This window comes from Thermothelomyces heterothallicus, assembly GCF_042370625.1.
Source record: "Thermothelomyces heterothallicus CBS 202.75 unplaced genomic scaffold P884_scaffold_16, whole genome shotgun sequence".
Classification (NCBI taxonomy): Eukaryota; Fungi; Ascomycota; class Sordariomycetes; order Sordariales; family Chaetomiaceae; genus Thermothelomyces; species Thermothelomyces heterothallicus.
This window is the reverse complement of record NW_027192577.1, coordinates 646,505-669,538: the sequence shown is the minus strand read 5'-3', so window position 1 is coordinate 669,538 and position 23,034 is coordinate 646,505. Positions and strand designations below refer to the sequence as shown.

Here is a 23,034-nt window from a genome sequence, read left to right as displayed (position 1 = left end):
TGGCTTTCCGTCCCTGTTTCTCATCTGTTCTATTTTCCCCATTTCTCCCCTTGTTTGCTGTTTTGGTAGAAGAAGAAGAAACATGGAATTGGGGGGGCTTAGGGTGCTATGGGGGTGAATCCCCGGGCCGGAAAGGGGAAAAACAAAAGTTGGGAGAAACGAGATTGGGCGAGGGGAAAAGACTGATGCAGGGCTGGTCGGAACCAGGCAGGGTCGACGAAATTCGACCTGCACTTGTATCATCACATCCACCCCAATCCGCGACGGGCATGCACCTGTCATGGCTGGTCAGGGGATGCCTACACGCTCGGGCTTTGAGCGTTATGGCTCGGTGTTAGCACGATGTTGGATGGATCGATAGCAGGCCAGTTTGTTTTGGACACGTCCGGTGAAAGGAGCGTCGGCCAAGGAGTTACGAGATGGGTTAACCGGTGGTGCCCAAAAAAAAAAATACATCAATCTCCCATCTTAAAGCAGACACAAATATCCATAGCCCCAACGTGAAGATGCTGGTGTCTTGAAAACCCCCCAGAAGACCACAATACTAGGCATAGTAGGTGCTCGGAAGAGTACGTGACACATGGGATCACTCGGGTAGCGATAATTGTGTCCATAGAGAGCCGGAGTTCAATCCGTCTAGGAGGTATCGTACAGATGTTAAGATTTCAAACCCAGCGGTACAGTGTACAATACAACATGCTACATATCACGGTAGGCGATCCGGGTTCGGCCGGCCACCATAACATCTCTACGCTTTCTGTCCAGCGCCGTTGCCTCCCTGGCTGTTAAGCCTCAGCTCGATCAGCAACGTCGTCCCCCACTGGAACCACAGAGGCCGGTCCAGCTCGACAATCTCCAGGCCCGGGATCGTCTCGGCCGCGTCCCGCACGAGCTTCTCGATGTCCCTGTTCCACCAGCATCCAAACTTGCGGAAGTGCTTGGGGGCCGACTTGTCCAGCCGCCTGTTGATCCAGTCGTAGACGCCCCGGCCGTGCTCCAGCAGGATGATGCGCCCCGTGTCGGGCTGCAGCTTGGCGGCCATGTTGGCGAGCAGCTTGGCCGGGTCCGCCACGCTGCACAGCCCAAACGTCTGGATGATGGTGTCGTACTTTGCCGGGGGCACGGCCGCGGGCGCGGTGCCCCTCCCGCCCGCCGGCGGGTTCGGCGGCGGGGGCAGCCCGCGCACCGCGTCCCCGAGCACCAGCCGCACGCGCCCGTCCAGCGCCTCCACCACGGGGACGCCCTCGTCGCCCACGCCGGCGGCGTCCAGCCGCGGCATCTCCTCGAGCCGCCGCCGCCTCATCAGCCTCGACAGGCCGGGCACCGCCTCGCGGATCCGGTCCCGCGCGACGCTCATCATGTCGGCGCTGACGTCGACGCCCGTGTAGCTGAGGACCTCGCCCTCGAGGCTGCCGAGCTCGCCGGCGCGCTCGCGCTGCTCGCGGAGCGTGGGCCCGCCGAGGCGGTGGCGGTCGAGCAGGCGGACGACGCGCTCGCGCTCGCGGGCGGCGCGGGCCTCGGGCTCGTCCTGCGACAGCGACGCCACCTCGCTCCAGTCGTAGTGCGCCAGGTTGCGGCCCGTGCCGACGGCCACCTCGAGCACGTGCCCGCGCGCCCGCAGCGCGAGCGCCCGCCGCAGCTTCGTGATGCCCATCAGCCACTCGGGCGTGTTGAGCGACCGGTCAAAGTCCCGGGCCGAGGCCGCGGCCGCGGCCGGGTTGCTCGTGTCGAGGGTCGAGGGGAGGCCGGTCGGCGCGGGGAGGTGGGCGTCGCAGCAGCAGCAGCAGCAGGAGGAGGAGGAGGAGGAGGAGGAGGAGGAGGAGGGGGAGGAGGAGGAAGAAGGGGAAGAGGAAGGGGAAGGGAGGAGGGGGACCTTGTCATCGCCGTCGTCTTTGAGGGCGGTGGTGATGACGACGGAGATGTAGAAGCTCATGCCGAGGGCCATGAGGCCGATGAAGAAGAGAGGCCATCTCCTTTGGTTGACGAGGGTGGCGAGGGATTCGGCTTTTGGCTCGTCGCGAGAAGAGCGCCGGGGGGGAGAGGGAGGGGTTTGAGGTCCTGGTCCTGGTCCTGGTTGCGGTGGTCGTTGGACTCGCAGGGGGATGGTTTGCTGGCGCTGGATGGCTCGTCTTGAGGCGGCGAGCCGGGCCGATAGTTTGAGAGCGCGAGTGGACGAGGTGAGGTGAAGGCAGATCGGGCGGCGAGCGAGTGCCCTCTGCGACAACCCCCGAATGCGGAGGGCCATGGTGACCTCCCCTCCCCGTATTAACATTAAGACTTCGAGCTTTGTCTTTAAAAAATGATGCAGGGACACTGCTGCCCCTTTCAAAAGCCCTCCCCCTAATGCCAGCTGCTTTCTTGTTACCGTGGCAGCTGTGAAGGTGGTCTGTGGTCCTTGAAATCTGATTTCACTGCGAGAAGTGAACTGAAAGCGAAGCTGCGCTGCGAGTTTTGGGCAAATCAGAGCCAGGAAGCACCAAGTTCCTGACCCACTCTCCACTCCCCGTACCCTGTTATCAAGTAGTTACGGATTACAGTAATCCGTATTTCGTACTTACCTTGGAATTCGTATGTAGTAATTGACATACTTGACACTTGACGCTTCTGTGTCGTTGAAGTTAGAGGGGAAGGCTAAGGGCAAAGGAAATCGAACAATGCAATAGATGATGAACAATCAACCACAGCTAGTTCAAGTCCAAGAACTGGCGATATGATAGTTGCACCACCAGTAATGGCTTCCTTTCCTGGAGAGGTCGTAGCTCGCCTGCCCCCATAATTGCCTGCCGCTGTCTGCCTGGGCTGACATGCAGGGATGCCTTCGCCTCCAACATCTCGGATCATACCTTCTCTTGCAACTTCGGGCAAGTTGAGCCTTCAAGTTCACCTTGACACACTCCGGCTCTCAATTGAGCCCCATTCCCCACTGCAGATTACGGCAGGACCCGTCAAAAATGGCAACGCAACAAGATTTACAGGAGCTCCTCCGCCTAATTACAGTCGGGCGCAAGACACCCATGATGCAAGCCATGGCGCAGATCAAGGCTCTTCAAGCCGTCGACCTGCGAAGGTAAGTAAGCATTCGATGATCGCTTCGGTGCGAAGTGGTCGGCAGAACAAAACCGGGACGCGCCGCAGACAGAACTTGCCCGCAGTTTTTAAACTCCTTTTCTCTGGGATGCCCCAGCTCATGCCGCCACAGCATCAAGCAGATCGCCGAAGCGCCTCTCGAGACCGTGCAGTCGGCGCTCAAGGACGAGAGGGGGGCCAGAGCACTGCATAATGCCTGCAAAGCGGCAGTCAAGCAAGGCTCGTCCGCACCAAAAAGGCGTGGTGCCACGGACTCGGCAGCGGCTCAAGCAAAGCGGACCAAGACCGACCTGTTCATGACGGGGCCCGTGGAGATGACGCCGCAGGAGCTGGAGAAATCGCTCGAGCTACCCTTGTGCACCGACGAAGAGCGTATCTCAAGGACGGTGATTGAGACAAACAGAGCACCATTGGTTCTCGCGTTTGCAGTCGAGCTCCTGCGGCACACTATGCCCGAGCAGCCGCTGTCGAGCCGGCTCAGCTTGGGACAAGCAGTCGTCAGTGCCAACTCAAGATCCAAGGCTGTCAGTATTGGTCTGGAGAAGGGGCCGAGCGCAGACGAAGAAGGCTGGGGCGAAGGGCAGCCGCGGGTCAAGGTCATGGGCAGGGAGATTGCGGTCCTCAAGAGGGGAGGCTACGAATGGAGGGGGGAGGAGAAGGTAGGCGGGCAAGAGGCGCGGACTGCGGAAGCCCGCGCTTCTGTCCCGGAGACTCGGGCCAGGACCGAAACCACAGCCTCAGCGACCGCCACCTTCGAGCCGACATCTAAATCCGCCTGGGCCGTCAGCGAGCCCATCACCCTTAAGGATTCCACCTTCGTCGCGCGCGCCGCTCACATCAGCGACCCGTCGCAGCGCGGCATCCTCGTTCAGTCCCTTCTCAGCGATAACCCTCACCTCAAGACGGCCAGCCACAACGCCTGGGCCTACCGCATCCGTCCGGCTTCCGAAGCACCCTCCAACGCGCGCGTTCGCGAGGACTCCTTCGACGACGGCGAGACAGGCAGCGGCGATCTCATGCTGCGCGTCATGCGCGAGGCCGGTGCTGTCGATACCCTCGTCGTGCTGACGCGCTGGTTCGGCGGCACGCTGCTGGGGCCGGACAGGTGGCGGCTGATGCGCAACTGCGTGTCCGCCGCGCTGGGTGAGCGGCTACGCAAGACGGGCGTCGAGGTCACGCTCGGCGGCGAGGCGCTCTGGGGCCTGGACCTGGAGGCGATGAGGTCCAAGAAGACCACACTCGTGGGCGGCCACGGGAGCGGTTCCAAGATGCAGGCCGTCACCGGGGTGGTGGGGATGCAGATTCACCGGCCAGAACAGGCGAGGGCCTATCTGTTAAGGAGCTTCGGAAGCGCAGCGGAGGAAACAGAGGGCGATGGCACTGCTGCCGGTACTACGGGGAAGAGCACCAAGAAACCCAAGACGCAGCGGGAATTGGAGGCCGAGAAGGAAGAGAACCTGGGATTGCTGCTCGGGGCGCTGAGGATCGTCTTTGACAGCTGGGCTGATCATCTCGGCCCGGCTGAGCTGGACAGGCGGGCGTGGGGCTGGTAAGTCGGAACTGACACTCTCACTTGCTATCTCACAGCTGCGTTGGCGGTCGTTGCGCCCTCACAAACTTCTCGTCTTGCCTCCCCAACCACTCCGGGCTTAACTACCCCAATAAGGAACGGAACCGACTGACTTCGTTCACAGGTACATTGCGGTGAGACCCGATGTGGAGAGTGGACAGGCTGGTTGGGGCGCAAAAGGAAAGATCAAGCTGAGCGACGTGTTGAAGTTGAGGAGGCCGGAAAAGTGAGAGCTTCCATTCAATCCATATCTGTCCGCATACAGCTGCAGTCTCGAACGAGTTGGGAAAGATGGCCGCATCGCGGCGGCGTCGGCGGTGGGTCTTAGCTGCAGCGTCAATGCAGTGCAACCCGCACGCCGGCGGCCAGGCGCGTTGCCCTGGACAACCGACCGCCCTGCCTCGCTCAGCACCAAGGAACGTCAACAATCCGGCTCCCAGCTCTGCGTGACCAGCTCAGCAGTGCCACAAAACTTTCCACAATCCAACTGGAACTGCCCACCTTCACTCTTTGGCCTGCATTTATTTGTTCTTTGCAGCTGCTATAATTTCAGGCAATACCAGAGCGACTTTTTGCCTGCTGAGAGGGCGGGTTTCTGTGTTTGCCCAACCCTGTTTGCGGCCGCGGGAAGTAATTAGGTCATTGGGCTCCGCTCCGCGCGCCCCCTCCGTCAGGCGCAATGCCGGCTACTGTCTCCGACGCACCGGCCGTCGCCCTTTCCTGTACGTATGAAGCGAACGAGAAGTCGTGGCCGGATACGGCTTGGAGTCCAAGTCTGCATAATACCGGAGCAGAGACCGACTTGATTCTGACACGATGGCACGCAGTCGCAAACAACTTCTGGGGAAAGGACGATGCCGGTGTTCCACCACTCCTCGAGCGCATGCACAATGCGAAGCAAACATGCGACGAGCTTCGCGCGTTCTACAGCGGTGAGCACGAGCCTTGGCCTGACGCAGCGGAGCGTTATATTGCCATACCTGGCGCATCGCTGACAGCAGCAACCATGGAACAGCACGCGCGTCCATCGAGGACGAATATGCGCGGAAACTCATGTCGCTGTCGCGAAAATCGCTGGGCTCGCAAGAGATGGGCACCCTGAAGCAGTCGCTCGATGTCGTCCGCGGCGAGGTCGAGTCCATGGCCAAACAGCACCAGAACGTGGCGGCCCAGATGAAGAGCGAGCTGGAAGAACCCCTCGCAGCGTTTACGGGCGCCATGAAGGAGCGGCGCAAGATTGTGCAGAACACGGTGGAGAAGCTGCTCAAGACCAAGGTGCAGCAGACTCAGCTGGTCAACAAGGTGGGTGACCTCCGATTACGGTGGTGCCACAAAACGGTGTTGCTGACGGAGGCAGACGCGCGACCGCTATGAACAGGAATGTCTCAAAATCAAGGGCTACCTCGCCCAAGGCCACATGGTCATGGGTCAGGAAGAGCGCAAGAACAAGGCCAAGCTGGAAAAGACGCAGATCAGCTTGGCGACATCCAATGCGGAGTACGAGGCCGCGGTCAAGGCTCTGGAGGAAACAACCGCCCGCTGGAATAGGGAATGGAAGGCGGCCGCCGACAAGTTCCAGGACCTTGAGGAGGAGCGCCTCGACTTTACCAAGAGCAGTCTGTGGACCTTTGCCAACATCGCCTCGACCGTTTGCGTGAGCGACGATGCGTCGTGCGAGAAGATCCGGCTATCCCTCGAGAAGATGGAGGTTGAGAAGGACATTTATACCTTCATCAAGGAAAAAGGGACCGGTCAAGAGATTCCCGATCCTCCCAAGTACATCAACTTCTGCCGTGGCGATGTCGACTCGCAATCGGACGCCTCCGAAGACGACAACTACTCGGTCGCGCAGTTTCCGAGGAGCATCAATCCGGCGTTCCGCTCATCTTCCCCCCAGCCGTCCACATTCGAGTCCCATCACGACCCCAACTCGGCGCTGGCCAGAGATCTGAAGCACAGTGATGCCACGACACCAAAGGGCCGAGAGGTTTCCGTGACTTCCCAAAGGGTCCCGATCATTCCCACTCAGCCACAGCAACAACAACCACAGCAGCAGCAGAAACAGGACAATCAGCGGGCAAAGAGCCAGCCACCAAGGGGCTACCACCCTCCTCAGGCCAGTAGCTTGGAATATGACCCCAATGACTTTGCTCCCGTCCCCCACGACCCATACCCGATGGACGGCATGACTATGCTCTGCAGGCCCACCGGTTCGGACCTGAGCACCGCACCGTCGATATCTTCTGCGCGCCCCTCTAGCAGAGACTCGCACAGCGAGACGTCGTTCTCGAGTCAAGAGCCACCAGTTCCCGCCTCGCCTGTCAAGCAAGAGCAGCCACAGCAACAACAGCAGCCACAACAGCAACAGCAACAGCAGCAGCAGCAGCAGCAGCAGCAACAACAACAACAACAACAGCAACAACAGCAACAGCCTTCTCCCTCGGCCTCTCCCGACAAAAAGGTTCTGAAAAAGAAGAGTGGCTTTTTCCAAAATCACAGCCCCTTCCGGCGGAAGAGCACAAAGGAGGTAGCGCAGTCGAACCGGAACACTTGGCATCCCTCGAATGGCCACAGCCGTCCCCAGCTTACTGCCGCTCCCAAGGACAGCAACGATCAGATCATTGCGCCGGAGCGGAGCATAAGCCCGGATCCGATTGCCGCAAACGCGAGCCTCGCGCTAAATGTTGGGCAGAACGTATTCGCCGTCGAGACCCCTGACCGCCAAAAGCAGGTAACGGCGCCGGCCACTCCAGAGGATGACCCCATTGCACTGGCCCTGGCCGAGCTCAAAGGCATCAAGACCGGCAAGACCCCAGGCTCGAGGGTGTCGGCAGACCACTATCACGGCATCGCGACGCCCGGGCCTGGTGCCAGCCCATCGCGGACCATACCAGGAGACAGCATCAGTAGCAACAACAGCGTCGTGGCGGCCGCGATGCGTGGCACCCCGCCGCCGTCGTACGATCAGCAAGTCCAAGTCCAGCGTCTCGGGGTACCCCCACCAGCAGTTACCTCGAAGGCAATGAAGGAATCCTCACAGAAGTTCCAGCAACAGACCCGCAGCCTCTTCACCCAGAACGACCGTCCTGGTTCTGGTGGAGGCTACGGCAGCCGGCCAGGCACCCGAGGCGGTGGTAGCGACGTGCCGCGCGCCATCTCGCCCGCCCCGCAGCAGCGGAGCGTCTCCCCGCGCCCGACCTCGCGCGCAAGCCCACACTATGGCTCTTCCCAGCAGCAGCAGCAGCAGCAGCAGCAGCAGTACCGCTCAACGTCACCGAGTCCGTATGCTGGAAGCCAGCACCGCTCGGTGTCGCCGGCTCCCTACGCCGGCAGCCAGCGGGGCTCAATGTCCAACTCCTACTACGGCAGCGGCAGCAGCAGCGGCAATAACCAGCACCGTGGCTCCGTCAGCGCTGCCTCGCCCAACGACATGGCGCGCTCGGTGAGCCCGGCCCCCTACAGCCCGCGGGGCTCGGCAGCAAGCCCGTCGCCGTTCAGCAGCAGCGTCGGCGCTAGGGGCTCGGCGGCCAGCCCCGCTCCGTTCAGCCCGCGCAGCTCGATGCAGGACCACAACGTCGGCCGGCCGGGTAGCAGCATGAGTATGGGACGGGGACCGACCGGCGGCGGCGCCGGTGGTGACTCGATGGCGGTGCAACTCGCGCCCGTGTCGCCCGTGGGCGGCGGGGTTGGACATTATCAGGACGACGGGGGCAGCGGGTACGGAACCGGGTCGATGCGGGGCCGGCACGCCCGGTCGAACACGGCGACCAGCATGAGCATGCGCGGCGGCGCGGGTGCTAATGCCGGCGCCATGGGCCTGTACGAGGGCGCCGGCCCCGTGCAGGCTGGCTCGAGGATGAGGAGCAGGAGCGTCGCGGCGGATCCGAATCGGTATACCAGGGACGGGAGGCCGATCTTGCACTTTGGTGAGTCCATCATCCCCTTCTTTTTTTTTCTTTCTCTCCCGCCGCATTCTCTGGTTTGAATTTTGGTATATATATTGAATTGAGATGGCATGCTAACCTTTGTTGTGATGAATAGCCCGCGCGTTGTACATGTATCAGGCGGCGATACCCGAGGAGCTCGGGTTCGCGAAAGGCGACATCCTGGCCATCCTGCGGCACCAGGACGACGGCTGGTGGGAGGCTACGGTGCAGGGCGGATCCGGACAGGTCGGGCTGGTCCCGAGCAACTACCTGCAGCCTTGCTGAGACTAGTCTGTCTGGGGGGGAAGCTGCCTGAGCTGAGCTCTGCTTGGGTTGGTGCCTTTTAGGAGATGATGGCGTGGTGAGAGGAGGACGGTGTTGAAGTTCGCTCTCAAGTTTGTTGCCGGCTGGAGCATTCAGCTGGGAGTTCTGGCTGTTGTTGTTTTTATTGTTGATGATGATGTAGGGGTGGTTCAAAAGGTGGGGGGGTGGGCATCTTTTTTATTCTTCCGCCGGGACGATGTGAGATGATCTTGTTGTACCGATGGTGTTTTTTATCGCTGTTTATCGTTTTATGACGGGGTTGTCTAGCCTGTTTGAGTACTCGTTGAACCATTCTCATACCTCTTCTGTTCTTTACTTTAACAGGATTTCATATCAAATCAAGGTGGAAGCATCGATTGCTAGCTACGTCAGTTTTTGTTGTCAGGTTATGAGGGTAGTAAGAGTGACGGTGCCTCAGTAGCGTCTGAGGCTTGCTTCTCCGGAGTTGTTCCCTCTGGCAACGTGCTTTCGGAGTGCTGCAGTGTGCCAAGACGTGCTTGACATCAGGCACTTGCAGGGAGCTGCACGCCCCACAGCAGCTCTCATTCCATCATTCTTCATGAACACTGGGACCAAAAGCAACTTTCACGTGCATGGCATTCTTGGGACTGCTTTGTTTCCAAGGTTGGTTTCTTGGGTTGCAGCTTCACAACAGAATAATATACTCGCCAATGTGAGGTTGTTCTCACAAGACAGTGATGGTAAGAGGAACACACTGCAGATCAATCAATTCCTCTTATCAGTTCCTCTTATCTTGATTTCTGCTGACGACAACGGAATCTCACCAGGCGCCGTCGCTTGCCCAAGCCAGGCGAGCCCTCAGTGCCGTCATTGATGTTGCGACACGCCGCATCAACCGTTTTACCGCCGACGCCGTCTCCTCTCGCCTGTTGCAGCAGACGGTGATAGCAACCACGCTGCTCGCCACTGCGGGAGTCCTGCTCTACATCCTGGCGGCACTCGGCTATCTCTTCCTGTACTACAAGTATCTTCCGGAGCTGGTGACGACGGTGCCGGTGCATTTACAATATGGGTGCGCCCGTCCCCTCCCGGCGCTGCACATGCGCCTGCATATCGGTCGCCCTGCATATCGCCCTGCATATATGATTGCTAAGACAAAACCGCAGAGTCGGCCCTAACCCCTTCGGCATCGCCTCGCTCGAGGGCATCGCAAACCGCCAACCCTATGACATCACCGTCTCGCTCTCCCTCCCGCGCTCCCCGGCGAACCTTGACCGCGGCAACTTCATGATTGCCCTGCACCTCCTCTCCCCGGTTCCGACCGCCGGCTCCACCAAGCCACAGACCGGCAGTGGTCTGGCGCTCCCCTACCTCCCGCCCGCCAATCCGCGGCCAGACACGTCCTCGTCCACATCCTCGTCCTCGTCCTGGCACTCCCTCGACACCCTCCTCCAGCCGACCCGCCTCGACCTCCCCTCCTTCCTCGCCTCCCACACCATCGTGCACACGACCACCCGCCCGGCCCTCATCCCCTACGTCGACCCGTTCGCCTCGCAAGCGACCCGGATCCTCTTGCTCTTCTACCACATGCTCTCCCCACGCGCCGCCGCCACCGTGCACCTCGACGTCCCCATGGCCGAGGGCCTGTCCTTCCCCTCCCGGCGCCGCCGCCCCGACAGCGCCGCCCCGCCGCTGCCGGAGAGCCTGCTGCTGGAGGTCCAGGCCGGCCAGGGGATCCAGGTGTACGACGCCCGCGTAACGCTCGTGGCGAGGCTGAAGGGCCTGCGCGGGCTCATGTACCGGTGGAAGATCACTGCCTTCGTGGTGATCACGGGCGCGTTTTGGGCGGGGAGCATGGCGATGCTGGCATGCGTCTTTGTCATCGTGGGGGTCAAACTGGGGGACGGATGGAAAGGAGGAGGAGGGGTCAAGGACTCCGAGCGTGATTCCGAGCAGGCGAGTGACGATGAAGGCGGGAGGGGCGGCGGCGGGCGCTACACGAAGCGAGAGAGGGCTGAGGACGGGGAGAGGAGATCCAAGGCTGGGATCTCGCCTTCTTCTGCCTCTGACAGAGGCGAGGCGGCCGAGAAGTCGGTCAAGAAAGAGGAAGAAGGGAGTGAAGGGGACGTGATGGCGAGAGTGCCTCAGTTTGAGACGGGACACAGCACCGAAGCCGATGACGAAGCCGAATCTGAGCCTGGGAAGCCAAAGAAGTGGAAAGGCAAGGAGAAGCAGGTGAAGGTGGAGGAGGTAGGGGCCGAGTCGGAGGACTCGGGTGTCGGTACCAGCTACAGCGGTCAAGCGAGCAAGGAGGGCATCAGGAGGAGGAACACCCCCGCTTGACGGGGCGATCAATTAATTGGTCCTCCCCAAGTAAAAGAAAAACTAACTAATCATAATACAAGTCCTTGGTGTTTTGGCGCCTAATGTACCGTGGAGAATCGATAGGGACCTGGTCGTTTAGCATCCTCCTCTCTTACTTGGAGACGACTAAGATACCTTTACGGTAATAAATACATGAGCCGCGTTTACGGTGGCGGCTACAGTTTTCGCATTAACTAATATATAGATCTGCCTTCCTCGATCCGCAGCCCTTCTACCATGGCGCTTGGTCGCCAGCCTTTAGTTATTTGTCAGACAATTAAGTCAATCAAGTCACTGTTGTGATGAACAAATCATTAATTGCCTTCTAGGGGCAGTAAAATGAGATTCGCCGACTCATTGATTACTCCTTTCCGATTTTCTCTTAATTTCGTATATCGAATTTCGAGTCGTTCCATAATCGGTTTTGAGTGACTTCCCCCAGACCAACAGACGGGCAATGTAAGATAAAAGATAATGTGGTGATGACGGCAGATGCATCTCAAAATGACCTCCAAGCGAACACAATTGGCATTCGCATGTCAGGCACCAGGAACGGCCCGTTGCCAAGTTCATACATTCATTGGCGCTGGGCATACTGTGCTGGTCGCCGCATTCTGAGTCGTCGTTGAGACAACTCGAGAATAAATCCTGCAGAACGCCGGCCGAGGTCACGGCCCGTGCACGATATACGCGCTCTGGGGAGCGAGATGGAAGGTGCTGTGGAAGGTGGGAGGTAACTTGCTGTATGTACTGTACAGTGGTTAATCCGTACAGTACTCCGTACAGGGCACTAGTTACTCTCGACTCCATTCAGGGCGCGGGAAAGGTGCTCCAACCGCCATCTCCACTCTCCCGGTGCGACTCTCTAGCACCCGCCATTTCGACTTCAGCCTCAGGAACCCGATTGACGTCGTTGCCAGCTCGACAACCATATGGCCAGCTGGGCAATTAGCTGGCTCATCTCGCCAACACTGTGGCGATCCAAATAGGAACAACGCAATACGGACCTACACGCTAGTTCGCCCGGCGTCATTGCTGTTCCCCCTCTCTTAACCCCCCCCCCCCCCTCCCGGGCCTAGCTGGCGTTTGCACGGCCCAACCCCTCTAACTAAAGCGAATCGTGCCAACGCAGAAGGCCCAAGAAACCCATCCGGCCCCTGCCCCATCCCGCCAGCGAGACCCATTCTCTTTGCAACCCGCGCACTCTCTGCGATTTTCGAGAGGTCACCGTTCTTGCGACAAAAACTTTGCGTCACAAATTCCAAAGGTGCGGTTGGCTCGCGACCGTCTGAAAGGGCACGGGCAGCTCTCCAAGTCGGCATCTTCTAAGCGACCGCCTGCTTGTTCCGACCAAGCTTATCTCCTCCGCCATCTTCCCTGCCAAGTGAACACGACACCGAAAGATTACCTACCTACAACGCCCACCACCTCCCTTCGTCTGAGCGTCACCGAAGAATAAAAAGGCCGAATCTGTACGCGGATCACCGACGAAACACGACTCTCACTTTCCCCCGCCACCTTGACAAAGCGCGGGGTAGTCGTAGTAGTAGTAGTAGCTATCGCGCAGCTGCCGACAGTGGGGTCTGACCGACCACACAGCCAAGCCAACCGCCGTCATGCCCTGCTTCAAGGGCATCGCCGTGAGCATTCACGCCAATGGAACGCCGCTGCCCGAGTACGGCATCCAGAAGCAATCCCGCGTCTCGCGCATCAACGCGTACATCCCGGTGCCGCAGCCCCAGCTCAACCCGGAAACCAACAAGCCCGAGCCCGCAAAGTTCGCCATCTCGATCACCCTGCTGACACCGGGCCTGGCGATACCGTACTCGGCTCCCAAACCGACTCCGAGCAACCCGTACCCGAAGCCCCAGCTCGTCGGCCCGCTGCCGTCGAGCACCGGAGAGCGGGGCAAGTACCATGGCATCGTCACGCCATACATCCCGATGACCAACAGCGAAAACGAGACCATCGCCGCTTACATCTACTTTGATGGCAGGGCCAAGGAGGAGGTCGCCACTCTATTACGCCCCGGAGAAGAGACCTGGGTCAACAGCAGATGGGTCCAAGTCCCGGAGTCGGAAGGCGGCGGCCTTGCCGAGCGGGAGTTCCTCTTCCGCGAGGTCGGCCTGGAGCGCTGGCTGAACGGCCTCGACCTTAAGGGCCACGATGCCGCAGAAAAGCTGGAGCGCCGGAGGCAGAAGTTCGAGAGGCGCAGGAGACGGCAAAAGGAGCGCTCCGGAGAGGGTGCTAACATGGACGTCGAGGGATCCAGCCGGCCGCGTGGCACCCTCAGGTATGGTGCCGACGAGTGCTCCCCCGTCGAGGCCGTCCTTGACGAGGACTCCATTTCGTCTTCGGACGACGATGAGCCCCCCGAGGCGACGGGTCAGATCAAGGTCGCCATGTTCCGGGTGATCGCTTCCGGCGAAATCAAAAAGGGAGAGTACTCACCCCAGTTTGACGCCCACGACGACTCCTCCGAGGATGAGGGAAAGGGGGCCTCGAACGGCATCGATGCGGATGTCGAGCATACCACGAGCTTTGCAAAGCCCAAGACGCTAGATCCCAAGACGATCAGTACCCAAACAGTTACGGGCATCGACGGGCCGGACAAGCCGTATGCCGTGTTTACCTTCTTTTACCGTGGCGAACGTTAGTTATCCCCCCTTCTCTGCGCCGGGAGTTTTTTTTTTTTTTTTTTTTTTTCTTCGCTGACTTGGCTGCAGGTCAACTCCAGAAAATGGGCATCATGGCACCCCCGAAGTCGCAGACAACCTCACCAGCTCTCAAACGCCGGTCCGGCCAGCTCGACTTCTCAAACCTTGGGCCTCTCAAGACCAGCGGTACCGTGGGCTTCTCGGCGTTCCGGGACAAAGACAGCCAGCCGGCTAGGAGGAAAAAGTCGCGCAAGAGCAACGGCGCAGCCGCGAGCACCGCCATGGACGCCGATAGCGAAGACGATGACGACGACGACGACGACGAAGGCGACAAGATTTTGCCCAGCATGGAGGACTTGGATAGTAAGGATGACAAGACCAAGACTGGACCAGAAGACGCCAAGTTCACGGGAGAGCTCGCCGATGGTGTGAATCGCATTCGGGTATGTATCCAATTCATATCCCACCTCCACCTTTCCCTCCTCATTTGACATCTGAAGCCTAGCTAACTTGTTTTTTTCTCTCCCTTCTTTCCCCATGCTCAGCTCAAGCGAGCTCATTCCGCTGAGCCAGACAACGCCTCCAGCCCAAGGAAATCTCCCTCCGCCGGCGTCTCCACACCTCCTGAAGCGCCAGCTCCCGGCGGCCTGGCCCCGCTCGGCAGTGCGGCCGGAATATTCGGCAAGAACCTCACAGAGGACAGCAACTCTGTCGGTAGTCCCTTGAAGAAGGCGCGACCTAGCCTGAGTGCTGATGCGAGTGTTGGTGGAGGCGACGTCGGCAGCTCCGCAGGCGGAAGCTTCCCCCCCGCGCTCGGCGATATACTCGCCAAGGCTCAGGCTGCTCAGGCAAACCAGGATCAAGAGCGGCCTGCGCCGCCGGTGAAGATGGAGGAAGAGGAGGAGTTATAATCGGCGGGGTGCGGAGCATGTCCAGTGCAGAGTTCTTTCGGGGTCAGCTGTGATTTACTCCTATGATTGGCTTGTTTTGCTGTTTGGTCTATCAATGACATCAACGGACGGACGACGCCGCTCCGCGTTGCTGTTATACGATACGCAAAAGAGAGAGAGAGAGAGAAAAAGAAAAAGAAAAAGATATCTGGGCGTCTTGGATTCCTTGGGCTTTTCGGGGTGGCGCAGAGATGGAGACGGCTTCGGACTAGGAGAGGGATTGCGCTGGGGATGGGCGCATTATCCATTTCTCGCGGAAACTTGCGAATCTCTGCTTTGCCGCCTCATCTACACGGGCCTGTCCTTTGCTCCGCAGGATGAGTGGGTGTGGAAAGTGACGGGAGCTGTATACAGCGAAGGTCTGGTCAAGAAGGACGAAGCGGCTTGTCGGACTGAGAAAGCGGCAATTGCTAGAGCCGTTGTTCGAGTAATAGTCGAGAAGAATCGACCTCGACGATCCAAAGAAATCTCTCTCTCTTCGCAGTGTATCCGTACTCGGTTTGGCTAATACCTTGGACTTTGCGCATGCTCGCCTACGAGCTCGCGCGGATGGGCTCGCCAAACAATCACATCAAAGGTCGGGCATTAAGGACTGAATTGCTATTTTCCCATTCACTGGCCGAAGCTAAGGAGGCTCTAGACGCAAAACAAGGCACCTAACTAACCCGGGGCCAGCCCAAGTCCGGAGGCGCTCCAGTGACCTCGCCGCCCAACGCGAGACGAATCTACGCCCAATTGCACAGCTTCAGGCCACCACACGGTCACCTACTCGATGGTTAGCCATCTGTATACCCAAGAGCCGTGCGCTGAGTGGATCAAATAGGAGAATGCAAGGGTACGAGTCAGACTGTTGAGCTTGATGATTTGAAGGATCAACATGGAAAATTCAGTTGGCCGTTCTTAAAGAAGAATTTTGTCATCATTGGTAAGGGAGAGGCGAGATAAGAAAAAAGACTACCGCTCAAAGGCGCGGGATCCGTCTTACCTCAATGCTCCTTTAGGACTTATCGTGGTGAGCACGCAGCTCTTGGGTGTCCAGTGGGGGAAAGGCGACAGGGAGGAAAGAGTCAGAGTGTCGAAATCTGCGGAACGTGAAATTTATTTTGGTGTTTGCGGGCGCGGGCAGGTTCCGGGTCGTCGGGCTCGCGGTTGGATGGATCCACCCAAGCAAATTGGTGCCCCGGTGCCTGGCCGATGGCTTCCTGCCTAAGGCTGCAAGTAACCCCACGCTTGCATTTTGAGAGCCCCGCTTCGCTCTTGTGGTGCTTAGAGGGTCGGGTAGCTATCGCAAACTTCCATACATATCCAAGACCTACCGTCGTCTCTGTCAGCAACCCCCAGGGCACTCCTCCAACGTCACCTTCCGCAGTTTCTCTGAGCTTTTCCGGGATAGAACCGTCAAGATGGCTACTAGTAAGTTTTTAGTCTCTTTCTTTTTCATTTCTCAACGAGACCTGGTTGCATTTCACCGTATCCCAGAGGTGCGCGCAATGCGCGGCGGAGGACGGAGAAGGGAGGGCGGGGAGGGTTACTTGTTTCCCCCGCGATGTATCAACCGTCACCCCTGAGGGCGGCTTCACGTCGACTCAACCTGTCATTTGTAGAATGGCGTTCCCTGCTGACCTGGCCACAGTCGATTTCCAGAATATTGCGAGTGAGTGAAGATTCCGCGCCCCATGCCGACCTACCCCGCGCAATCAGCACGAATATGCCATCCCGCTTCGCCGATTTCTAACCCTGAGCGCCCCCCTCCCTTCCCCCTTACAGCGCAGTTCGTCGAGCACTACTACACCACCTTCGACGCGGAGCGCAAGAATCTGGCTGGTCTCTACGTACGTACTCGCCTCGTCCCCGACACGGTCCATTCTGGATGTTGTCTCGGCTTCGGCAGGGGGAGGCCCGGAGGGAGCATGTAGAACGAGAGGCTGACCATGGAATCGCCCGAGAAAAAAAAAACAGAGAGAAAACTCGATGCTTACGTTTGAGAGCTCGCAATCACTCGGCGTTGCTAGCATTGTTGAGAAGCTCACGGTATGATTGCTCTGGCAAGAAGCTACCCCTTCCCCCTCTTTTGGACCGAGTGCGCCAAAAAAGGGGATAGGAAAGAAGAAAGTCGGTCAGCTGCTGACCGGTGTTCTCAAGAGCTTGCCCTTCCAAAAAATCAGACACAAGATCAGCGCCCTCGATGCGCAGCCCACACCCAATGGCGGCATCATCATCCTAGTGACCGGGCAACTTTTGGTACGTCGCGCTTCGAATCTGCTTGATATTCGAGCGTACAGCGCCGCACTAAAGGAATATGTCATAGCTAACATGAGCGCGTGCCTTTTCTTCTTCTTTTCTCAACAGGTTGACGAAGAGCAGAATCCCCTTTCCTACTCGCAGGCTTTCCAGCTCTGCCAGGACCCGGCTGGCCAGTGGTTCGTCTTTAACGACATCTTCAAGCTGGTCTACGGTTAAGTGCGAGTAAGCCTGTCCCTGCGACCGACCTAGTGCCAGACGGCCGTGAGGTCGCCTCGCCAAGGTTGGGTGGGACTCGTAGCGTCTCCTCTGGTTTGGTGAGGACGGCACGGAAAGAAAAGGACGTGGGGGGAATCTGGGGCCGTCTCGTGTGCCGCTTCTGGTTCCCGTAAAGAAGCGGCGAGAAAGGGGCCGGGCGGGGGTGTGCAACATCGACCGAGGATAGGATGAAATTTGCACCTAGTGGGTGCCTCAAGTGAGCTTAGCTTGGTTCAATCAATACCAGATGGAATTGTGAGCCATGAAATGGGGTTCGTATGGGCGTGCCGCGCCGATACAGTTCTGTCGCCTTGAGCAATGTCCGCTGCGGTGGTTGCCCGTGCCATTACTCGTATACCAAGCTGCAGCAGGCCCAGCAACGATCGGAGCATCACACGCGGACTCTCGGATCCGGGAATTGCAGCAGACACCTTGATATCATGTCCGGATATGGTCTCGAGTCGATCGAAAGGGGCCAAGGATCATTCGGCGGATGGCACAAATGCAGGTAACCTAGGAGGGGGCAAAACCCTCAATGGCCTTCAAGGCAATCATTCTGGATCATGTAGGAATTGATTCAGGACAAAGTTTTAAGCTAAGGTTTGATTGGGAAGGTTGGGGGGTCGGTCCCAGCGTGGCGGTCTCTCTGTATTGTTCGTGTTCCTCCCTACTACGCCTACCCTCCCATTTAGCTCTGCTCTCAAGAGTGGTGAGTGGTGCTGCTCCCATGCCATCCGCCTCGCGAAGGGTCTCGGACTGGATCATCCCATGGCGTCGAACATTAAAGAGGAGGGGCATTGGCCGTTCTCGCAGGCGTTGTTCATCACGAATGCCTTGCCTCCCGCCCTCGCTCCCTCCCTTCGGCCACTTCCGCACTGCCTTCTCGTCGCTCCCCGCCCGACTGTCTGACCCGGGGAAGCTATAACAAAAGAAGTTAAAGGCAAAAATAAAAAACAAACTGGCTCGCCGCTTACGGTAGACGCCATCTCAATGAGATTGGTCTCGCTGAAAGTAGCCGGTGACTTCGTTCGCCCAGGACAATGGTCACAAGTTTCAGACGAACAATCTGAAACTTTGAAGGCGATGTAAGAGCCTACACAGAATAGCGCAGCCCCAATAGACTACCCGGTACCGGAGTTGCCAGACCCCTTCGTTCGGTTGTTGCCGGCCCAACTAAGAATTCTGTTTCTCTGATGACGAGGGTCCGAACCGGGGCCCGGCCGGGGTTATCCGCATCCACTGGATCCCCACCGATCTCCGGTAGGGCGCAGAGCTTCCAGCATATCTAACACCCACCACGGCAGTTGACGCTCGACCTCTTCTCTTGACAACACGAGGCTGGCTGCGCATTCGCTTCACATCTCGACTCTAGACAGATTGTGTTTTTTTATGTCGTCTTCATGAGCTGCTCTGAAGTGGAGCTGGACAACCGCGGCCCCGGGCTGGCTACTGCCGCCACGGCGATAAGGGAAGCAAACGACCACGGCGGCGATGGTGCTCAACCTCCAACACAAAACGAGTTCTCACTGCCCCCTGCCGACACGGGCAAAGATGCGTGGCTCTTCCTTGCGGCCTGTTGGACTGTCGAGGCCCTGGTGTGGGGTAAGATTTTCTTCCCCTGTCTTCAAGCTGCTCGGCCAAGGTTAGAGAGCATTTGTATGGGATACTGATTTACCACGCTTGTTCTTCAAGGATTCGGTTTCTCCTTTGGCGTCTTCCAGGAATACTATACGTCCCACTTACCTTTCCGGGGCGATGGCAATATCGCCGTCATCGGCACTACCACTCTGGTGAGCTTCGCTCTTTTCCTCGCCCGGAAGGCCACTCTGTATCAGAAGCCGCTAAACTCATGAGCAGGGTGTCATGTACATCCTGACCCCTTTCGTCATAGCCCTCAGCCGCCTCCGCCCGCGCTGGGCGCGCTATTTCACCCTCGGGGGGCTGACCTTCGCCTCGCTCACCATCGGGCTCAGCTCCCTCGCCACCACAACCGCGCAACTCATCGCAACGCAGGGCGTCCTCTTCGGCCTGGGCGGCTGCTTCGCCTACTGCCCGAGCATCATCTACACGGACGAGTGGTTCGCCCGGCGCAAGGGCATGGCCTACGGCATCATGTGGAGCGCCGCCGGGTTCGGGGGTGCGGTGCTGCCGCTGGTGCTGGAGGCGCTCCTGACGGCGTACGGCTTCCGAACGGCGCTGCGCGTCTGGGCCGTGGTGCTATTCCTGTTCGCCCCGCCGCTGTCGTACTTTGTCCGCCCCCGGCTGCCCCTGTCGGCCGCCGCGGCGACCAGCGGGCGCCTCTCGGCCTTCAAGAACGTGAGCCGCGCCCTGTCGAGGCGGCGGCAGCGGCGACGGCTGCTGCTGTACCAGCTCGCCAACGTCGTCCAGGCGACGGGGTACTTCCTGCCAGGCGTCTACCTCCCGTCCTACGCACGCGCCACTTTCGGCGTGTCCACCACGCGGGCCGCCCTGACCGTGCTGCTCTCCAACATCGCCGCAATCCTGAGTTCGGTGATCCTGGGCACCATGACGGACAGGATGCCCGTCACGACATGTCTTGTCCTGTCGGCGGCCGGGGCCAGCGCGGCGGCGCTGATGCTGTGGGGGTTGACGTCGACCCTTGCCGGGACGTACGCCTTCTCCGTTGCGTACGGGCTGTTTGCCGGCGGCTACACGTCCATCTGGCCGGGAATCATGCGGGAGACGGCGAATCCAAGGGACCCGGAGGAGGACGAGCACACGCACCACGCATACCTCGACCCCTCCCTCGTGTTCGCATGGCTGTGTGCGGGCAGGGGACTTGGCAATGTCGTGTCGGGACCTCTGAGCGACCTGCTCCTCCGCGGCCGTCCGTGGTTGGGCCGGGCGCCAGGAGGCTATGGGAGCGGTTTCGGAAGCTTGATTGTGTACACTGGAATCTCGGCCTTTGTGGGTGGAAGTGCTTTCTTTTGGAAGCACCTTGGAATCCTTTAGAAGAAGTTTCAGTGTTAATTTTTTTTCCTTCTCTTTGCGGTTTTTGAGATAACTACTCGCTGGAAGAATTTGGCTTGAAGTTTCCGGCGAAATTAAGAGGTAAAGTAGACGGAAGGTGGGGAGAAAAGGCAAAAGTGATAAGATAAGAGAGACAGGAAAGAAGGAAGGAAGAAAAAAGTACATTGTAGTTTCAGCGGACCTAACAGGCACCTGGATAGGGGCTGATGATAACCTGATCATCATAGAATGGTGTTCTTCGGTCGATCTTAGAGAAATTCCTAGTACGATGTCACAGCACCTGCAGTCGAACCCCATCAGTTGAGCGTCAGAGACCGGGACCAACACTGAGTCGCAGCTTCCCCCGCCCGAGTTCGCGATGGTGTCGCAGTTCCCGTTTCGGAAATTCCCTGCAAGACGACGACGACCTGACCCTTCTGGTGTAGATCCGTACTCCGTACACAGTAGTGACCGTTGATGAGTGGGGCCCCCGCCCTTGTCGGGTTTGTTGGCCTGGGAAACAGATGGGTCCATTGATGCGACCAATCAGATCTCCAGCCCCACTATGCCCGAGTTTCCGCCTGGGCTCCGCGGCCGCCAACTGAATGACAACGTGCTAACTGTTTTCATCGTGAGGCTTTGCTGGAGCTTACGTTACCTTACCTACGCGGCCGTCGATCGAGCAGCGACTGAACCTCCAGCCAAACAAGCAACTGCGTTGCACTGTGAAGAAATATAGCAAAACATTCTCCTTTGACAGGACCCTGCGAAACGACTAGAGTGACGAACGACCCTTTTTCGGCTCCCGATTACTTGATCCTTTGCGACGTTGAAAGCAGCAGGCGCTTGTTCGGTCGTCGTCGCACATCGCATCGGCAACCCGAGCCACCAGCAGCTGGCAGAGCACCCGCGCGACAGGAATCGCTTTGAGGCTCGGCCGTCGATCAGAAGCAGGCTATCGCTGGCATTCTTGAGGTACCCGGAACCAACCAACCAGCTCGAAAGCATCCACAGTTACTTTTGGCCGAGGGAACCTTGAAGCACCGGCAAGATGTCGTTGAAGGAGGAATTCGCAACGCGCAACTTCAGTATGTCTGCTCTCGCTGTTTCTCCCGGCCTCCATGTTACGTGACCAGGATAGAGCTCCATGCTCGGAAGCCGAGCCACAGAGATATTGCTACTGACATGCTCCGCTGCAGGTATCTACGGGCAATGGTGAGCATCCTCCTAATTCCCGCGGCGCAGCACATACCATTTTGTAAAGAGCTGGAAGATATTACCCCTCAACCCCCCCCCCCCGGCGGGCACGGGCCGGCGACAGGATGTCAGAATGAATGCTACGGACTGCGAGCTAACATGACCCGCCACCAGGCTGGGCATCCTAACCATGATCCTCTGCTTTGCGCTCGGCATCGCAAATCTGTTCCACCTGACGCGCCCCCTCATCATCATCATGTCCGCCATCTGCTTGTACGTTTTCCCTCGCAAACAACGTCACAGGTGACCCGACCAAGCTGACCGGCTTTGCTTCCTCCTCCCCGAACAGAGCATCCTCCTTCCTGATCCTCTTCATTGAAGTGCCCCTCCTCCTCCGCATCTGCCCGACCTCGTCCAAGTTCGACAACATCATCCGCAAGATCACGACCAACTACATGCGCGCCGCTGCCTACGCGGGCATGGCCCTGTGCCAGTGGCTGACGCTGCTCGATGGCGGCAGCCCCACCTCGCTGATTGCCGCCGCCGTGTTCTTGACTCTCACCGGATTATGCTACCTCCTGGCGGGCATCAAGGGCCAGGCGTTTGTCGGGAGCAAGACGCTTGGCGGGGCGGGCGTCGCGCAGATGATTGTATGAGCTTTGAGCCTGCTTGCCGTTTTGGGCGTACGCGAGAGGGACTGTGTCAGGAGATGGGAGATGGGAGGTCAGCGGGAGCACGAGGAGTGGGAAGCCTTTCTTGCTTCATTGGTGCTGATGTTGGGATTGTCTACCCGAGATTGCCTTGCACAGTCGAGGCGAGGGTGAAGAATGAGTGAACGTTGAAACGCCGTCCTGCGCGCGAGCTGCGTGGAGGCATGACGAGGGGCCAACGAGACAGCATGATTCGAGAAAGTGTCTGTTATCCAACAATTTCTGTATCTGGTAAACCGGAGGCGGGTTCTTCAAGGCGCTTAGGGCTTCCTTTCATGAGATGAGATAGGGGAGTCAGTCAGTTTCACGATACTTTTCCGAACGCCCGTTGCTGTTGCTCCTGAGATCCATCTGGAGTGTTTGTATACACGTTACGAGTATTGTTCCCTGGGAGAACTATACTCATAATTCGGCGCTTCATGATTATTCGAATGTTTTCGTCTTCGAGTCGACAACCTATCTGCACGACAGAAGCATTGTCCTTTTAGCAAGGGAGGTACCTCCCAAGATACAGCACTAGGAGGGACTTTTGGTATTTACGTCTCTATACCCTCGCTAACTCTTGTAACATGCTGCAGTAGAATCTACCTTTGTGCAGCGCGGCTCAGAACCGTCGGCAACTGGCCCATTCCGGCCTCAAGAGGATGCTCGTCTTTTCCCTCCTGTAGATGCAAGTAAGCAAGCAAGCATGTAGTTATGGATGCATGTATGTGTCCGGTCTTGGAAACCTCCCGCTACCAGTTCTCGACTGGCTTGAATCACGGGATGGGCTCGCGCAAGTCGCGACTCGCTGAGAGCCGTCGGTCCAATGAGCCGCCC

At 58.5% G+C, this 23,034-nt stretch overlaps 8 protein-coding genes across 8 annotated transcripts; 7 read left to right on the top strand and 1 right to left on the bottom strand.

Moving 5' to 3' along the window:
- Positions 1–748: 748 nt before the first annotated feature.
- P884DRAFT_204027 (uncharacterized protein) lies at positions 749–2,245 on the bottom strand (the record flags this gene model as incomplete). Its single annotated transcript, XM_069438543.1, has 1 exon — positions 749–2,245. One exon carries the CDS (start codon positions 2,243–2,245, stop codon positions 749–751), a length of 1,497 nt encoding a protein of 498 aa, XP_069296469.1.
- Positions 2,246–2,951: 706 nt separating this feature from the next.
- Positions 2,952–4,887, top strand: P884DRAFT_278717 (uncharacterized protein; the record flags this gene model as incomplete). The annotated part of the gene is made up of 3 exons (XM_069443220.1): positions 2,952–3,067; positions 3,185–4,636; positions 4,782–4,887. The coding sequence occupies 3 exons, from the start codon at positions 2,952–2,954 to the stop codon at positions 4,885–4,887; spliced, it is 1,674 nt and encodes a 557-aa protein (XP_069296468.1).
- Positions 4,888–5,336: 449 nt separating this feature from the next.
- On the top strand, positions 5,337–8,868 carry P884DRAFT_278716 (uncharacterized protein; the record flags this gene model as incomplete). Its single annotated transcript, XM_069443219.1, has 5 exons — positions 5,337–5,379; positions 5,485–5,589; positions 5,673–5,959; positions 6,015–8,583; positions 8,699–8,868. The coding sequence occupies 5 exons, from the start codon at positions 5,337–5,339 to the stop codon at positions 8,866–8,868; spliced, it is 3,174 nt and encodes a 1,057-aa protein (XP_069296467.1).
- Positions 8,869–9,500: 632 nt separating this feature from the next.
- P884DRAFT_293096 (putative adipose-regulatory protein-domain-containing protein) lies at positions 9,501–11,444 on the top strand (the record flags this gene model as incomplete). Its single annotated transcript, XM_069444201.1, has 4 exons — positions 9,501–9,531; positions 9,586–9,608; positions 9,696–9,940; positions 10,035–11,444. 4 exons carry the CDS (start codon positions 9,501–9,503, stop codon positions 11,209–11,211), a joined length of 1,476 nt encoding a protein of 491 aa, XP_069296466.1. The 3' UTR covers positions 11,212–11,444.
- Positions 11,445–12,848: 1,404 nt separating this feature from the next.
- Positions 12,849–14,800, top strand: P884DRAFT_203728 (uncharacterized protein; the record flags this gene model as incomplete). Its single annotated transcript, XM_069438518.1, has 3 exons — positions 12,849–13,884; positions 13,959–14,332; positions 14,435–14,800. The coding sequence occupies 3 exons, from the start codon at positions 12,849–12,851 to the stop codon at positions 14,798–14,800; spliced, it is 1,776 nt and encodes a 591-aa protein (XP_069296465.1).
- A 1,326-nt stretch (positions 14,801–16,126) lies between these two features.
- P884DRAFT_261325 (uncharacterized protein) lies at positions 16,127–17,739 on the top strand. Its single transcript, XM_069441547.1, has 6 exons — positions 16,127–16,252; positions 16,473–16,493; positions 16,607–16,671; positions 16,799–16,870; positions 16,982–17,080; positions 17,189–17,739. Exons 1-6 carry the CDS (start codon positions 16,243–16,245, stop codon positions 17,297–17,299), a joined length of 378 nt encoding a protein of 125 aa, XP_069296464.1. The 5' UTR covers positions 16,127–16,242; the 3' UTR covers positions 17,300–17,739.
- Positions 17,740–18,698: 959 nt separating this feature from the next.
- P884DRAFT_330711 (major facilitator superfamily domain-containing protein) lies at positions 18,699–20,593 on the top strand. The gene is made up of 3 exons (XM_069445698.1): positions 18,699–18,940; positions 19,031–19,128; positions 19,196–20,593. Exons 1-3 carry the CDS (start codon positions 18,739–18,741, stop codon positions 20,309–20,311), a joined length of 1,416 nt encoding a protein of 471 aa, XP_069296463.1. The 5' UTR covers positions 18,699–18,738; the 3' UTR covers positions 20,312–20,593.
- A 658-nt stretch (positions 20,594–21,251) lies between these two features.
- Positions 21,252–22,630, top strand: P884DRAFT_261323 (Golgi apparatus membrane protein tvp18). The gene is made up of 4 exons (XM_069441546.1): positions 21,252–21,396; positions 21,508–21,523; positions 21,680–21,778; positions 21,855–22,630. The coding sequence occupies exons 1-4, from the start codon at positions 21,360–21,362 to the stop codon at positions 22,159–22,161; spliced, it is 459 nt and encodes a 152-aa protein (XP_069296462.1). The 5' UTR covers positions 21,252–21,359; the 3' UTR covers positions 22,162–22,630.
- The last annotated feature ends 404 nt before the right edge of the window (positions 22,631–23,034 follow it).

Excerpts from the sequence above, each read along its gene's own strand:
- P884DRAFT_261325 (XM_069441547.1), top strand. Across the intron at positions 16,494-16,606 it reads CGATTTCCAGAATATTGCGA|CGCAGTTCGTCGAGCACTAC; the intron begins GTGAGTGAAGAT and ends TCCCCCTTACAG. Across the intron at positions 16,672-16,798 it reads AGAATCTGGCTGGTCTCTAC|AGAGAAAACTCGATGCTTAC; the intron begins GTACGTACTCGC and ends AAAAAAAAACAG.
- P884DRAFT_330711 (XM_069445698.1), top strand. The coding sequence starts at position 18,739 with ATGAGCTGCTCTGAAGTGGAGCTGGACAACCGCGGCCCCGGGCTGGCT. Across the intron at positions 18,941-19,030 it reads TGTCGAGGCCCTGGTGTGGG|GATTCGGTTTCTCCTTTGGC; the intron begins GTAAGATTTTCT and ends TTGTTCTTCAAG. Across the intron at positions 19,129-19,195 it reads TCATCGGCACTACCACTCTG|GGTGTCATGTACATCCTGAC; the intron begins GTGAGCTTCGCT and ends ACTCATGAGCAG.
- P884DRAFT_261323 (XM_069441546.1), top strand. The coding sequence starts at position 21,360 with ATGTCGTTGAAGGAGGAATTCGCAACGCGCAACTTCA. Across the intron at positions 21,779-21,854 it reads ATCATGTCCGCCATCTGCTT|AGCATCCTCCTTCCTGATCC; the intron begins GTACGTTTTCCC and ends CTCCCCGAACAG.